This window comes from Gobius niger (assembly GCF_951799975.1).
Source record: "Gobius niger genome assembly, chromosome: 13".
In the NCBI taxonomy this organism is placed as follows: domain Eukaryota; kingdom Metazoa; phylum Chordata; class Actinopteri; order Gobiiformes; family Gobiidae; genus Gobius; species Gobius niger.
This window is the reverse complement of record NC_136864.1, coordinates 26,907,904-26,925,071: the sequence shown is the minus strand read 5'-3', so window position 1 is coordinate 26,925,071 and position 17,168 is coordinate 26,907,904. Positions and strand designations below refer to the sequence as shown.

The following is a 17,168-nucleotide window of genomic DNA, read 5'->3' as shown; positions in this document are numbered from 1 at the left end:
GACTGATATTTTTGCCTTGCCAAGTAAAAAAATACTTTTCTCAAGCAAAATAACATTCATTATCTTTTTTTTTTCTCAAATGACATATATAAGACATATATATTAAATCATTTGAAACACAGACCTGTTTTTTTTCTTAGTATTATTCTAAGTGCAAAAAGACGTATTCAGTTGGCACATTTGAACTGTGGCCATGCTGACTGCCACTGTACAGTACTGGTCATGATCCACTAACACTGTCATTTAACCGCCACGATCATTATTTTTCATCCTTCCAGTGATCAGTCTCCAAGTGCATAATATTACTTCACATTTAGCAGCTGAACGTTGGTCCTATGTGGTCTGGTGGTACCAGTTCATGGAGCGCCGCAGAGCCCTGTCCCAGCTCTGGAGCAGGCGGCAGTGCTCCTGGTCCTTCAGAGGCCGCGAGGGCAAAAACACGCGGTCTGTGCTCTGGAGCTTCTTCAGCTCCTCCTTGCTTTTCCAAAAACCTGCAAGAGAGTGAGAAGGAAGTGAATGTATGCGTGTATTTGAGCAGTGCGGCTTTAACTGAGGTGTCTGTGTAATCACAGGGCCTATGCACATGCAACACCTTCTCTATTAGTCTAGAGCAGGGGTAGGCAACGTCAGGCCCGGGGGCCAAATCCGGCCGTCTAGCACAGAACCTCTGGCCCCCAAGATAATTTTGAGAAATATTATTGTGCAAATAAGAAATCAAATGCCTGTTAAAAATGCGAGAAACAGTGTCAGTATATGAAAAATGTCCTGTCAGAACATCCCACTTGGTCATATATAAGGATAAACAGTGATTCTCTACTGGTGGGTCGGGACCCAAAAGTGGGTCACGGAACCATTTTTAGTGGGTCGCGAGTCTATAGGGAAACACAAACCGTGTCTGTTAAAATGAATGTTATTGTGTTGTTTTGATCATAATTTCAGTCTTAAAGGAATAGGCCACCGTTTTTACATACTGAGATATGTTCTTACCTGAGCTTTGACGAGTTCTTTAGGACCTGTCTGATCTTCACCCGTGCCTTCAGTCACGTAAACACAGCGCAGACGGCGTTAGCATTTAGCCTCTCCCTCTCTCCTCTATAGCTCCAAAACAGGTCAAAATAGAAGCTACCAAGCTCTTCCACGTTTTCCCTCTTTAAATATGGTTACGTGAAGTGTTCCACTACAAAGTATAATTACACAAAATTAAACAATGTGGATTTTCTAAGCGGATAAAAGGGGGAACTATATTGTAATCTTCACTTTACTGTGCGGATGCTAAATTACTCCTGGTATTATTACGCCTTACAATATAGTTCCCCCTTTTATCCGCTTAGAAAATCCACATTGTTTAATTTTGTGTAATTATACTTTGTAGTGGAACACTTCACGTAACCATATTTAAATAGGGAAAGCGTGGAAGAGCTTGGTAGCTTCTATCTTGACCTGTTTTGGAGCTATAGAGGAGAGAGGGAGAGGCTAAATGCTAACGCCGTCTGCGCTGTGTTTACGTGACTGAAGGCACGGGTGAAGATCAGACAGGTCCTAAAGAACTCGTCAAAGCTCAGGTAAGAACATATCTCAGTATGTAAAAACGGTGGCCTATTCCTTTAAGAGGATATCTACTGTTTGTTCAACAAAAACAATATTTTATACAATATATGACAAATTACAGTTGTATTTGGGTCCTCGGCTCGTCATCCGAGGGTAATGGTGGGTCCCAAAGCCACCTGAGAACCACTGATGTAAAACATTGGCATTTGCAGAAAATACTTCTTTACTTTTGGCCACAATGTTGAGGTTCAGCCCTTGGGTGTTTTGGCAATGATGAAAATCGGCCCTCCCTCCCGATGCAAACTTGCCTACCCCTGGTCGAGAGCCAGGGTCATTTGAAAGCTAAGACCTACAAAACGGATCTAAGTGGAGCTTTTTCCTCGCCTTGTTGCCACGTTGTCGTCACATTTTTTTCCATCGCTTTTTTTTGTAGCTATTTTGACACTTTGACTGAGAGGTTAAATAAACACGGGTGCAATGTTGGTCAGTGGGAGGAATATGGCAGGTTAGTGGAGGCTCAGCTCTTCAGAATTGCTAATTGCGTTTACACCCAGCTTTTTAAAAACAAAACAAAATCCATCCCATGCTTTGTCCTGATGTAAATGCGCATCGACGGCGCCGCGCTGCTTCCCAGCTGTGAGAACGCGGCGGCATCATCCAGTCGATGGCCACCTGCTCCGCGTTCGGGATGAACTGACAGCGAGCCGGTCCACGCAGCGCTCCCGAAACGATCCGAGCGCCGCATAATGAATTCCATCAACGCTATTATATAATTTAACAAATAGCATGGGAAAAAAACAGGTTACGTAACGGGCATTAAGCTATCGCAGGCCGTGGGAGTATAAATAGAGCCTCTGATGAGACGTTTTCAAAATGAAGCGCACAAATGTCAAGACGAGATGGGGCTATATTTAAAAGACAAATAAAACGTGTGGAGTAGGAGTCTGACAGTACGTTTTCACATCAAAGACGGAGAAGGAGTTTCAGAGTGTTTTTGCAGCTATGTGGGGATTCAAAATAGTTTAACTTGACCTACATAGATCAAAAAATGAATAGGTCTGTGGCAAATGCAATCAGTGTGAAAGTGGTTAAGCTGTGTTTATGATCTGTGTCACTTTTCCAAAATGCTCCACTAAGAACATTGGCCTTAAGGCTTCTTGCTGAATGGCTCCACAATGAAAGAGGAGATACTTTTCAGTACAAGCTCTTGCCCTGTACAATAGTAACACAGATAACAAACACAGCCGGCCCACGCCATGTTGTGTTTCAAAATGTGTCCCATGATGAATAACGCTCGGAAAGGTCTCATCTGAACAGTGAGGGAACAGAATTTCCCAGGGGAAAGACAAATCTTGACTTTCATGCGGAAACAGCAAAACGATTTGTTTGTGAATGTCTGAAGCCAGAAAGCAGGCAGCGTCAGGCATGTATATCCTCTGACCCACAAGATGATCTTGCGTGACTTGGTTTTGCACAACAGAAACCTATAAACCTGTAAAAGTACTCCAGAAATACTAGCATATAGCCTTTCAACAATGGGCTATATGCACGATGTCCTCACATGATCTCTTCCTGGACAGGAAGATCGGCGCTGTACTTCCTGTCCCGTATCTTTTACATTCAAAATGAGCAGGGTCCCAAACAAATGAAGAGATGACTCAGGATTGAGAAAAGGACATTTTACTGATGGACAGTCACTGCTATGTTCACTGTGACTCCTGCCCCAAAGGAAACTAAACTGGTCGTAAGGAGCTTTTCTCTTGGAGCTAAAGGCTAGTAGCGTTTAATAATGATAATACACAATTTAAAGTCAATAAACTTTAAACTACTTACAGGCTGATTCTTTTTTGTGCAGGCTCGTTCAAAACTTTGCCCTAGTTTTAATTTTTATTTTGCCTTTGCTGTTATGTCAAAAACATGCACAGTTTCCTCCAGTGAAGTCGTTATGTCTCACTTAATGTTTTTAACCTGCTCCAGTCACAGCGTTTACTCACTGTCCTTTACCACAGTGGTTCCCAAAGTAGGGGTCGGGCCCCCTCAGAGAGTTGCGAGGCCTTGGGTGGGGGTCCCCAGATGATTTCAGGATGAAATAAAAAGAAAAATGCTACCGTTTTAAATATATTTTTGAGTGTAAAACAGTATATTGTTTGTGAAATCCGTTGAAATATTGAAAATAAACTGTTTCAATACAACTTGATTAGAAAATGCTTTTTCTTCCCTAAAGTAGTGTAAGAGGCAATAACTTTATACAATGGGGGCCCCGAGTTGTTAACGCGCCAATTTTTGGAGTCCCAGCCAAAAAAGTTTGGGAACCCCTGTTTAACTTTAATTTAGAATGTAAAAGATACGGGACAGGAAGGACGGCGCCGATGCTACTGTCCAGGCGTAGATCACGTGGGGTCACGGTGCTTATAGCCCATAGAGAGGACACCCAGACTCACATTTTAGGTCCATAATATGATGTGCAAAGGTTGGATTAGAACTGTGGAATATGGTCTTTAATTTCAGGCCATCGTGAGCAGATTTGGCCCTTTATGTTGATGTTTATTGATGAGATTCCCTTTAGCACTGCCGAGCTGTCGCTATTCTTGCTGGGGTCCAATAAAAGCAACACATTTAAAAACAAAAATATACATTACATCACACACAATATGCAAAACACCTGTTCATTTCCTTTCAGTGCCTTTTATTTGATAAAAATGTTTCAGAAGTGATATACATTTTGTGTGTTGTTTTTAGTGTTGTTTCACTTCCAGATTGATTGTTTTGGTAGCATGCTCCATGCATGTACAGTATTGCTCTGTACAGTATGTAAATGTTCTCTTAATACTAAATGCTGTGTCCAGTATGATACTTGTGTTTATCATTTATCAAAAAAGGGGTTCTGGTATTTGTGTGCTGTTTACAATCCTGACACCTCTTGAGAAACAACTGGTCTAAAGGCCAGGGACCAATCTACATTGGGATGATAGACTGAGACACACACAAGGCCTGATTTCTAAACGCAGACTGTAGACTAGACATTTGCTCGACGACGGTGATGTGGAATCTTCAGCAGTGGGTCCTCCCTGTGCTTTACCTCCTACAGACTGGCATATTTTCCACGACTGCAGGTGGCAGTAGGTGCGGGAGGAGCACGTGCTGGTGTTTTGATCACGTTTCTGTGCGTGGAGTCTTGTATTTATGCAACTGTGAAGCACTTTGAATTGCCTTGTGTATGAATTGTGCTCTACAAATAAACTTGCCTTGCCTTGCCTAAGAGGAGAGCGAAGAGGAAGCTGTAAGAGCTTGTTGTAGTCAGCGCTGCTTGAATCACACTTTTTGCCCTCAGGCGACCGGCGGAAGCACCGGCACACTGCTGTTTGTACGCACGATCCCAACTTCGGGAACACTGTTGTTGCACCAGGAGGAAGATCAGGCCCTTTGAGTTTCAGAGCACAGAGCGCTATTTCTGGGACACCTATAGCTAACACTAACCTATAGCTTTGGAGAAACCTGAAGTGCCAATTCCCAGTTCCTCTAATTATTCCCAAGCACCTCGGCGTCACCCTTTGCGTAAATATAACATACCAACTCCGAGTCCTGCCACAAAGGCCGCCCCGAGACAGGACATCTCACAGTGATCCGGCCTGGCCACTTTCCGCCCGAACAGATCTGCCGTCAGCTGCACTACGAAGTCGTTGGAGGAAACGCCGCCGTCCACTCTGCCGGCGCACACAGGAGGAGAGATTGGATTAGACGGCATCACTCTTCATCGGAACACAAGCGGGGATAGGGTTGCGAGTGAATAAAATGTCCACTGTGTTAGAAGCCGGATTCTGTTACAGCTTTTCCTCTGGCAGACGGCCGCTCAGGTCCTGAAGGCTCCGTGGGGAGGCCATGAAAACACTCATTCAGTGCATGAGGAATAACAGTGTGTCAGCCAACATGAAGACTGAATACAGGGAGAGTCCTGACTGAGGGAAACAACTCCTTTTGCCCACGGTCACTGTCTAACTTTTAATATACATTTTACATTCACTCGATTTGAACTTGGCTTTAATGTCTCCCCAGCCACAAACCGGGCAAATGTGTGCTCGAGGCAGAGGGACAGTGCCACCTGGAGGAAAGAAGAGCTCAGCTAAAAGTAGATCCTTAATGTGCCTCTTACAATATTATACCTATAATTTGTACACAAATTGAACATTTATTACAAGAGAAAGTGTATTTAGTTGATTATGTAAGTTCACTAAATGTATTTAAAATAACTTCCAGTCAAAATGGCAAAGATCAAGATTAAATCAGGACTAAACCGGGTCCAAAGTAGGACTATATTGGACTGAATTGTGTCAAAACAATAAAAACAACTTAACCCTCACTTTAACCTCACTCTACCCAAAGGTCACAGCTTATAGTTCACAGTGTAGCGCCTCATTTGAAAGCTAAGACCAACAAAACTCATCTTAATGTATCTTTTTCCTTGCGGTGTCGCTATTTTTTAGAAAATGTTTCCCCATGTTTTTTGCTTTTTTGTTTGATTTAGAAGGTGATGATGTCATGTCAGGTGGGGGGCGGGGCCAACACAACAATGGGAGAAATGCAGTTTTTGTAAGAAATCAAAACTAAAATTGACAAATGTTTTTCCTCTTCAGTATTTGATCGTGATTGGATTCACAAACCTGTGATATTATTTTTATGTCTGAAAGTCTTTTCTATTGGACAACATCACGGTCATGTTTTCTCATATTGTCATCACTTTTTGACGTTTTTCGGAGAAAATAATTGGACATTAGTTCATAAGTGCCGACAGAGGAGATCATGAACTTTGTGACCGTTTTTGTTTCATGTGGATTCCTCCAGTAATGACTGAGATATGAGCCGAAAAACAAAGACATTAAAATATCCAATTTGTTAGTTACCACAGTTACCATAGTTACCGTCAGTTGCTCCACCTCAATTTTAAACTATTCACCTTATTCCAGACGTTCGCGTGGGCGCTGCCATGAATTGTGCCCGCCCCTTTTCTCCTATGTGTTAACATGGGGCTGGAGAAGTCCACTTAAAATCAGCCACTACAGGAAAACAAAGCTGTTTTCAGGCCGCGCAGAGAAACACTGCAGTGTCGACATGTCGGTGCAAATGAACATCGGACATTTTACACAAATCAATCGACTAAACGTCAGATTTGAGAATATTTTCCCTCGTTCTCTGTTAAAATGAACGGGCTTCGCGCTCGACCGGAAGTGTCTGGAAAAAGAGGTGCAGAGACAACGCAAAAAGTGGAAAAAGTGGGCGGGGCGGAATAAGGTGAATAGGCTCTTTAGAATGTTGTGGTGTCACGTGAACCTATTACAGATGGCCCTGAGTCCCACGTGGACAGGCCCAAGTACCCCCAGAGTTTATAATAATTATTGTTATCTAATACTTTACCTAATTTTGACGATGGGAATTCTGGTTTCTCTCAGCATTGTGTCAAACAGCTGCTTGTTTCTGCAAATGTAAAATAACATATAATCAGCGAATGACATCATCAGCAGATGCAGGACGTCCCGGAGTGCGTCACCTGAACACGATGGACTCTAAAATGGCGCGGACCAGGTGGGATTTGGTGCTGGTGGGTTTGAGCCCCATGAAGGAGGCGCAGGCTCTGGGGTCGTTCAGAGGCGCCTTTGGAAACACACAGGCGTTAATGTTGCAGTAAATTAGTGCTTATATTTACGTGTGTGATATCGATGCACTCGGTTTACTCGCAACGCAGAACTCATATCATGCACTTACAATGGACAGTCACCATCGAGAGCAGATAAAAGACACAAACCACATGTTACACAAGAAAAAAATAATGGAAAATCACAAAGGCTGCACAAACAATGTAGATCTACGGTGGCATATTAGAGAGAAGTTTAGCGGTTCACATTTGTAAATGCTTTTAAACTGTGCCCGAGTGAACGCTGGAGTGTGAAGTACCTGCAGGCCGCTGAATGACGGCACAAAGCACACTCCATCCGAGTCCTTCACACTGTACGCCAAATCACTGGTCTCTTTCACATCATCGAACAGGTCTGAGGACAAACACGGCACAAGAGGCATTCACAGAACACACGTTTATTCGCCTGTGGAATTTAAACATCAGTAAGTAACAAACATGTTCAGTGGGTATTATGCTTTATCACTGGCTTACATTCTGTTGCTTAGACAATCCAATATTGATCTAAAACAGCTGAAACAAAACATCCAGCGGTTTCCCTTCCTGATTTTCAAGCGATCTCCCCAGAAGCCACCAACTCCTGGTCCCCAAGACAAAGCTCCGCACTATGGGAGATAGGTCGTTCCAGGCAGCTGCTCCTCGACTGTGGAACGCCCTATACCCAACCATCTGAGGGCACCACAGTCTATTGAGGTTTTTAAAAGTAAACTTAAGACCCACTTATTTTGTGCGGCTTATTCTTAGTGTGTTATTTTGTGTTTTTAACTGATAATATTCCTCGTGTTTTTACTATTGATATGTTCTGTCTGTTTCTGTTTTGTTTGTTTTTGTGTCAATTGTAGCACTTTGAGATGTGTTCTTCATATGTAAAGTGCAATACAAATAAAATGTATTATTATTATTATTATTATTAAGCCCCTCCTCCTGCTCCCCTTTGGTAAAAAGCTCTAAAAAGTCAGTTTTGCATAATATCCTTGTAAAAAGACGTGATCAATTGAACTCACCCAGCTCTTGTGCCCATTTGATGGCCGTGCCCGTGTCCGCTGCGTTTCCCTCGGCCAGATACACCACCTCCGCTCCGATCTTCCACCCCACCAGAGGATACAGGCCTTCATCAGAGAAGCGTCTTCAGCGTGAAGTCAAACTCTCCCTGTGATCAAGCCCCATGGCCTTTTGTCTGTCCTCACCTGCTACAGAAGTGTGCGGTTTGCAGCCCGTGTTGATGTCCATGAAGGTCCCAGTGCCCATGGTGACCTTCACACTCCCCACGTCGAAACAACACTCTCCAAACATGGCCGCCTGCTGATCTGCAATCTACAACAAGACATTTATTTACTTTCATCTGGCTTTGAAACAGTCAGTATTAGTCATTGACAGTAGATTGAGTCTACTCTGTGTACTTGTTTCCCTGCACCTTGGCCAAGACACTCTTGAAAAAGAGATTTATTAATCTCAAAGAGTTTTATCCAGGATAAATAAAGGACAAATAAAATTAAAATAAATAAAAAATCCACACATTTGGTCTATGGCGCCCTCTACTGGTATCATGTCTGAAGACAAAATGCAGTACAGGTAACGATAGCAACATGGATTTAGCTTAGAATTGCCTGGTAGAGGAGGCAATTTAAAGGGGCTGGAAGCAAGTTCGCCATTTTATACTCACTACTGCCACCTCAGGTCATACATGTAACTGCACCTTCTATATTAAGCTCGTGCATGACGGCAATTCGGGCCGAAGTGACACATTTTTGAGTGACAGTACAGGATTTTAGAGGCAGTTGTGGTGAACAGGTCTGAGCTCATTCTACACATTAGGACATGGCTGGAACATGTAGGGGGAGGAAAATACTTAATTTTAACATTTTTAAACTCCTTATAGTCCCTTTAAGCACTGAAATGCCTTTGGTGATGCCTTGGTGGCCATTTTTTTTTTAACTTTTAAAACATACTTTTATGGGGCAAAAAGAGACAAAACGAGAAAAAAAAAGTTGAATATAGAGCCTTTAAACACAGCTACATCCTTGAGTTTTCTGTGAGCTGTCGTCCTCAGAGTAATATAATACTGACGGCACAGTGGCTGAGCGGTTGGCGCACTTGCCTCACTGCAAAGGTGGAGGATTAACCTGAGTATCAGGTTAATCCAGCCAGGTGTTTGTGACCATTAGCCTGGCTCAACTGGAGATGAGTCCTTGGCTCCTGGCGGCATCAAAGGGCGGGACAAATTTCGTTGTACAGCTGTATAATGACAATAAAGGCACCTCAACCTTAATTGCTACAGAAATGCCTAATATTGGGTGCTAGCAAAAAAATCTCTTGATATTTGAAAAAACAACAACAAACTAGCGCTTGGCTTTGGAGGCGCTAAACATAATACATTGAAATGGTCAGCTCAGTTAAAGGGGAATCACTAGACTTAAAAGCACAAACCAACTTGGGACAATGACTTCACATATCAGGAAAAGGAACAGTGCGGTTCACACAAGACAGCGTAAAACTGTAACGTTGATGCTAACAAATGGTAAAAGAGCACCACCATCTGAACTAATTATTATAAAATACATTCGGCTTTGATGTTTACTTAAGTTTTCTTTTGTTTTTTAAGTGTTATTTTAAACTATTCCATGCACAGAGCTTGTGCACCATAGTTTGAGAGACACTATTCAAAGTTATACTACAACAGGGGTGGCCAACCCGCGGCTCTCGAGCCGCATGCGGCTCTTGGCCAATCAGAGTGCGGCTCTTTGCAAAATATTTGTTGAATATTTCCCAAAAACTGTAACAGTCTTTGACCAAAAATCCAACCATCGTCCTGCAGACCATGTTTCCATCTCTACATGAATGAGAGTCCGTATCTCTCCTTTTCGAGGCAGTGTGTAAAAGGAGCCCGTGCAGCCTCACTCAAAGCGGGATGTAGGTTAAACAACAGGCAGGCATGCCTGATCGTGGCACTAGGATTAGCTTCTGTGCTTTTCAGATTTCTGATCAGCCTACTCTTTATTTGATGTAATTTGGCCACATATTCACAGAAAAAGATCAAAATTAGGAAATGGAAAAAAGCGGAGCTCTTATTAAGCGTATGATGCGAAGCGTAACATCGTAACGCGGAAATACGCAAAGTCATGACTTTTCTTTCACACGTGCTATAACTGTAACAGATGCAACTTAAAACAGACTCTCAGATCCTCCAGAGGCTCCTGGTTAAAGTTCATGAACTTTGTGCAGCCGAGAGTGCGTTCTTTGCACAGTTTAGTCAGGACAAAGCTGCAGGCACAGAGCGCACGGGCCAGGGGCGAATCAGAGAAGGGGGCTCAGTGGGCAGGGCCCCACATACAAACACACCCCAGCATTAACAAAAATAAAAATAATAATAATAATCTAATTCTGTCTCAGTCAGAACAGGAAACACAAAATGTCATTTAATATACATGTATTTCAATCTTGTTGAGGAGTAAAACCATTCAATCTAACACAATTATTTTTTTTAAAAAGAAAAAGGCATAAAGTTATAGTTTATTGTTATTAAATAAAACGGTCACATTCTATTTAATCACGATAAAGTACCGCCCCGGGATCTCGCTAATGGTCGGTGCCTTTGTGGCTTCACAGGATCAAGGTTGAAAATTTCGGCTCTTGGTCTCCGACTGGTTGGCCACCCCTGTACTACAAGAAAAACCGAAGCTCGGGCGTAGCTTGAATAAAGAATACTGCCTGAACTTAGAAATACTGCCTTGTGTTACTTACTAAGGAAGTACTTAAACAAGAATGGACAAAGATTAAGCCACTTCAGTATGTTTTTGATATGACCACAACCAGGGGCGTAGCAACAAATTCTGGGCCCTGGGTACAAACTATCTTGGTGGACCCCCCCACCCCCCCCCCCCATTTAAAATTCACATTTCATATAACAGTGGTTTAGTGGTTTGACAGTGCAGTTCAGCCAAAAAAGTGCTTCATATACAAACACATATTCAATCCAATGGGAACTTAGTTCATGGTTTGTTTTATTGTTTGTTTGTTTGTTTCAAGTCAATGTTTGACTTGAAATTGCATCTGATTTGGCTTCAATTGAATAACCTTTAATCCTGTGGTGACATAGATATTTAGATTAGAGTGGAATATTCTACTTTCATTGGGCCAATTGAAATGGCTGGTTTTAGGTAGAGCATAATGATTATTAGCATCACATTAAACAGGAGGGCTGAATCAGGGACATGGGATATTTGTGCTGAGAATAACACATGTGTGACTTTAAAATAGGCATTAAAATGTTATTTTACAAAAAATTATGATACTATGATGTCTATGTGGCCACAGGCCTGAACACAAAACTCAAGGGCTTCAGTCTGATTTAGTCTCACCATATTTGAAGCCAATACCTTTAAGTGTGTTGTCAGTAAATTGTTGTTGTAAAAAGTTATGTTGGAATCGACTAAATGGCACGAGCTCCACCTTTCACAAGAACCAGGTTAACTCGTCTCCAAAGCTGCGCATTTACAATGCATGTCTGCAAATGCGCAGTGCGCTAATTAGCATAATTAATTCGTCGAAAATAGCGTGAGCGACCTGTGGCTTTTGTCCCTGTATTGGCCCGATGGCTCAATTATAATAAATATGAGGAAAGAGAAACTTTAGAGGTTAAAACGAGGAGAGAAGGAGCTCTGTCTCCTCTTCTCAGCGCAGGCAGAGGCAGGACTTGCCTCACCTCATGTTTAAGTGTCATTTATGACAAGAAAGTTGCCTCTAAGGTCCGCTAGAACAGGCTAGTGTTAAATAAAAGCACATTAGAGCGAGGCCAGACTAATATCTGTCATTACATTACAGAGTCCACCTCATCAGAGTCACTGCTGGGCTGAAGCGCGCGGTGCTGAACACCGGTGTGTGGGCCATTTGGCACATTTTTAAAGAGGTGTCAGGGCCCTGAGATATTATCAATCATTATTGTTTGTGCAAAATTTTGTGTAGTAACCATTGTATTTTAGCCCGGTTGTGTTCAGTACTTATAGCATCAATTATGAGGAAACTTAGAAAGTACAATACAGAACGCTTTCTGCAGCATTTTTGAAGGCCCCTACCCTGCTCTGGGCACTGGGTGCTCAGTACCCTTTACCCCCCCAGTCCGACGCCCCTGACCACAACAATTCAGTTTAGCTTAATTTGTCCCTTTCAGTGACGTTGCCGATACTGATGATGAACTTGATTGTGATTTACAACATAATAACAGTGACACGCTGGCATCCCCAGAACTACAGGGCCGTAAAACGGTAATGTTCATTAGATAACTGCATTTGACCTAGAGATAGAGCTCACCGCTGATCGGATGGGGATGGACTCTCCAAAGATGGACCGGTCTGTGGTGCCAAAGTCATGGCTGAAACATGAAAAAAAAGATACATTACGACAACTGTAATAATAAGACATAAATGAAGCAAAAAGACAATATGCAATAGGAAAAAATAGATGAAGATGAAAAAAAAAAGAGCTTAAAGGGTGACTGGATTTTGTGCCCTTTTAGGCTTAATTCAGCTCCATTCATTAGCAAAAGTCTCACTCACTTTGTGTTTTCAACAGTGGGAAAAATGGACAAAGGCACTGAAAGCAGCGAGCAAAAGAACTCGCTCCAGCACATCTGTAAACAAACAAACACACATGATATAAAACTACAAATGAAGAAGATGTGAAACTAATAAAGCCGACCTGATAGGAGTCAAACATCCCCGTCGAGCTGGCGTTGGAATAATCTGTGGCATGAACTCGGCCTGAAATAAAGAAACACAACACATGGATTAATAAGTTCCAAAATAAGCTGATTTTTAACTAAGGGTTCAACTGGATAAAAATGGCAGAGCAAAGAAGCTGGATTTGACGTAGTGAGGTCTACCAGACTCTTTTCCCTGTTTCCCTGTATTTTAACAACACATCACACATAATCAAGGCTTGAAAACATGTGTAGAAACTGTAATAATGTCTGTGCAAGGATAATACAGTGACACTAATACAGGATTTTGCACAGAGCTCCCTCCACAGGCAGCAGTGAGAATGAGAACAGAGTATTTAGGGCATTTATCAAGGCAGGAGCTACATAACAATTTGAGACAAACGAGGACCAGGATTTGGTTTTGTTATTTTTCCAACCATGGGGAATGGATTTAGGAAAGAAAGTTTTATTCTCTCCGTGGATGTGGGCACGACGACAATAAAAGACACAATTTTGTGGCCGTGTTGCACCTGATTTAATGTTTAAAATTATGTGTATTACAGTCTTAGGGCTCCAAACCGGATATGTAGATGAGAGAATGCCGCGTGAACTTATGACTGGCCATCTCGCTCTGCAGTTGGGCAAACGCTTGGTAAATGACTGTGCACAATTGCTCAGATCCAATAGACTAAAATATGACGAGACGATAATGGGACAAAGTGATTCGTCGGACGGTTTCACGACCATTCACAAGTGCCAGCCCTAATAACTAAAAAGCTACACACATCTGAAATTAGAAAGACACACTTACAACATACATGTTTCTCTACACACATGAGAAAATATGCTAAACCCCTTACCCTCTGCCTCAACCGAGTGCATTTTCTCCAGTTTATCCAAATATAAAAGCTTAAAGGAATAGGCCACCGTTTTTACATACTGAGATATGTTCTTACCTTAGCTTTGACGAGTTCTTTAGGACCTGTCTGATCTTCACCCGTGCCTTCAGTCACGTAAACACAGCGCAGACGGCGTTAGCATTTAGCCTCTCCCTCTCTCCGCTATAGCTCCAAAACAGGTCAAGATAGAAGCTACCAAGCTCTTCCAAGTTTTCCCTATTTAAATATGGTTACGTGAAGTGTTCCACTACAAAGTATAATTACACAAAATTAAACAATGTGGATTATCTAAGCGGATAAAAGGGGGAACTATATTGTAAGGCGTAATAATACCAGGAGTAGTTCGAAATCCGCGCAGTAATCTTCACTTTACTGCGCAGTAATCTTGACTTTACTGTGCAGATGCCAAACTACTCCTGGTATTATTACGCCTTACAATATAATTCCCCTTTTATCCGCTTAGAAAATCCACATTGTTTAATTTTGTGTAATTATACTTTGTAGTGGAACACTTCACGTAACCATATTTAAATAGGGAAAACGTGGAAGAGCTTGGTAGCTTCTATCATGACCTGTTTTGGAGCTATAGTGGAGAGAGGGAGAGGCTAAATGCTAACGCCGTCTGCGCTGTGTCACGGGGGAAGACCAGACAGGTCCTAAAGAACTCGTCAAAGCTAAGGTAAGAACATATCTCAGTACGTAAAAACGGTAGCCTATTCCTTTAAAAAAACACACACAAAAAAACATCAAACTAATGATAAAAACATGGATGAAAACACAACAAAAAAGTGACAAAAACATGGAGAAAAAAAAAGCAATGAAAAAAGCGATGAAGAATCAACAAAAAACCCACTAAAACTCTGCAAAAAAGAGACAAAAATACAACAAAAATGTGACCAAAACGTTATGATCACTTTTGAAAGTCTTTCAAATGAGCCACTACACTGTTGCTCTGCAGTCGAGAAGCTTTTAGATTTAGGTAAAACCGAACTGGAGAAAATGCGCTCCGTTCAGGCGGGGGCGGGTGGGAGGTTAAGGAATACTGTAATAAATACGGGAAACGCACCGTTGGTGAGTTTGAACAACAGCCAGGTGTCTATTGTCCCAAAGCAACAATTCCCTTCAGAGGCGGCCTGTCGAATCTGAGAAAGAGGAAACTCAAGATGATTAACCTGAAAATAGGTGAAAGGCAACAATGGTGGAATGACTACCCAAATAGTTCAAATCAACACTCCGCTCGGTTAACAGTATTTAATGCGTTTAAACTCAAATACTGCATGTTAGACCACACTGGCTTATTTTGTTTGAAAAATATCATGCAGAGCTGAGCACAGACTTCCCACAAACTCATAATTTACACATTACGCATCACATTCTTGTTTTTTATTTTTGCTCTCCATATATATCAACAAATAGAGAGGAAACTGAGCACTAAGCTGTATAAAACTCTAGTGAGCTATACTGACATACGGATATCTTGATGTTTTTGAGACTTTCAAATATTCAGCATAAGTCATCCCAAATGTGCCGTTTTAGTTTCAGTTCATGTGTTGCTTATAAAGTGAATTGATTTAACAATAAACTACAAAAGTGAAGAAAAATCCTTTTTTAAAGACTGCAACACAAGTATACACATTATCACCAGGCGTTTTTTGCGTCTAGTTTCTTGTAATTTATGCTATTCAGATGATGTTGTCCCTCACCATCTGTCTTAAAATAATAAAATGAAATGAAGTAATAGATTGGTATGGCTGATCTAAATGGACATATTGAATGAAGTGACCTGTTTGTAATGGTTGAGGACCCAGATGAGGCGAAAAGTGACGTGCTGAGTAGAGAACACGATGAGACTGGCAGCGAGAAGCCTTTTCTGCCTGGTCAGGAAGTGCAGCACCTTCATCACTCCATGGATGGCCTAATGATGAGCCAAATATATGTAGTTAGTGTCTCTGTGGATATGGAGAAGTTAGGTTATGTTGCTTTAAATATGCTCCACTGAAAAACAGCTGGACAGGAGGGCGACAACATCCAACCAAGTTTTATGCATTAAAAACAACACAGTCGACCAAAGGATGTTTTGCAGAACACAGATAAATCAAGATGAAATTAGAGAAGGCGTTGTGCCAAAATATCATGTCATGATCATAATTTTGATTTGGCCACACTTCATGTAAGTTCATATTTTTATATCGCATGTAAGAGGCGACTGAAGCAACTACTGCTTCTGAAAGCTCACACTTCACTGTGATTGGTTAAATGGTCCAGTCTACGTTTTCATGGCCAGAAAAATCAGATAATGACCTGGGCGGCACAGTGGTTAACGCTCGTGCTTCACAGCTAAAACGCCCCAGATTCCATTCCCACCTGGACAGGGCATTTCTGTGTGGGTTTCCTCCGGGTACTCCGGTTTCCCCTACCACTAAAAACATGTACAAAAGAGATTATTAATGTCAGTGGGACTGTCCCGGTTAAATAAAGGTCCCAACTGGAGTAATCAGATCTGATGCGTTTGTATTCACTTCAGAAATCGGATTATTCAGAACTTCGGGTTTTCCAGTTTGGGATTTTTAGAGCAACAGAAGTGTCTCCCTAACCCCAGTGATTGCGCCTCCATATTTGGACTTGGAGTCAAAGGGCTCCATGTGGCACGATGCCTCTTGTGCGTGACAGCACAGGTTTAGAAACTCAAAGGTTTGGGGTTCAAACCTAGTCAACTGTGCATTATTATTTTTCTTCGTAATTGTAGTGATGCCAGAAAAGTTAAAAACAAATAGCACAACCTGCGCTTTAACTTTCAATAAGGATATAAGGGGCGAGCTGTAACTTGAGTAGCTGTCCTATCACACAGCCCTAGATTAAATACTTTTATATTAAGGAAAAAATCTTTTGCAACGATACAGTTCACCAGAGAACAATACACAAAAAAGTCAGATTTAATAGGATGTTATTTAATAGGGTGAATTATTCTTTATGTTTTCTTATCACGACTCACTTTCATGGTACATGATCTGTTCCAAGACTTGACCAGGTCTGCAGCTCTGCGGTCCTGCCACGTGATGAAGTTATGGAAGGGAACACCGGTCCTCCTGTTGAATGAAATGAGACATGATACTCAAAGAAAAGCTCACTCACATAGTGTAAACCAAAAACCTATCTTGGCATGTGTGGTGGAACCAGATCTTTACCTGTCCCATGTTGTGAACGTGGCCCTTTGAGTGGAGATTCCCAGGGCCTCGATCTGACGCATTTGGATTCCTGCATCTGTGCGGACAATCTAACATAGTCATTCATATCGCGCATAATTATTTTACATCAGCAAATATGAAATAATAAGTACGTA

General features: G+C 41.8%; 1 protein-coding gene across 1 annotated transcript in view; it reads right to left on the bottom strand.

Annotated features, from left to right (window-relative positions):
- Positions 1 to 253: 253 nt before the first annotated feature.
- Positions 254 to 17,168, bottom strand: part of gk5 (glycerol kinase 5) — a 20,361-nt gene continuing 3,446 nt past the window's right edge. The window contains exons 3-16 of the mRNA XM_079569181.1: positions 17,014 to 17,089; positions 16,821 to 16,914; positions 15,612 to 15,743; positions 14,895 to 14,970; positions 12,929 to 12,990; positions 12,787 to 12,860; positions 12,542 to 12,602; positions 8,422 to 8,548; positions 8,239 to 8,343; positions 7,495 to 7,589; positions 7,091 to 7,194; positions 6,958 to 7,017; positions 5,119 to 5,252; positions 254 to 491 (exon numbers count right to left, since the gene is read on the bottom strand). Of these exons, the coding sequence (XP_079425307.1) occupies positions 334 to 491; positions 5,119 to 5,252; positions 6,958 to 7,017; positions 7,091 to 7,194; positions 7,495 to 7,589; positions 8,239 to 8,343; positions 8,422 to 8,548; positions 12,542 to 12,602; positions 12,787 to 12,860; positions 12,929 to 12,990; positions 14,895 to 14,970; positions 15,612 to 15,743; positions 16,821 to 16,914; positions 17,014 to 17,089 (1,358 nt within the window). The 3' untranslated portion in view covers positions 254 to 333. The remainder of the gene's footprint in view (positions 492 to 5,118; positions 5,253 to 6,957; positions 7,018 to 7,090; positions 7,195 to 7,494; positions 7,590 to 8,238; positions 8,344 to 8,421; positions 8,549 to 12,541; positions 12,603 to 12,786; positions 12,861 to 12,928; positions 12,991 to 14,894; positions 14,971 to 15,611; positions 15,744 to 16,820; positions 16,915 to 17,013; positions 17,090 to 17,168) is intronic.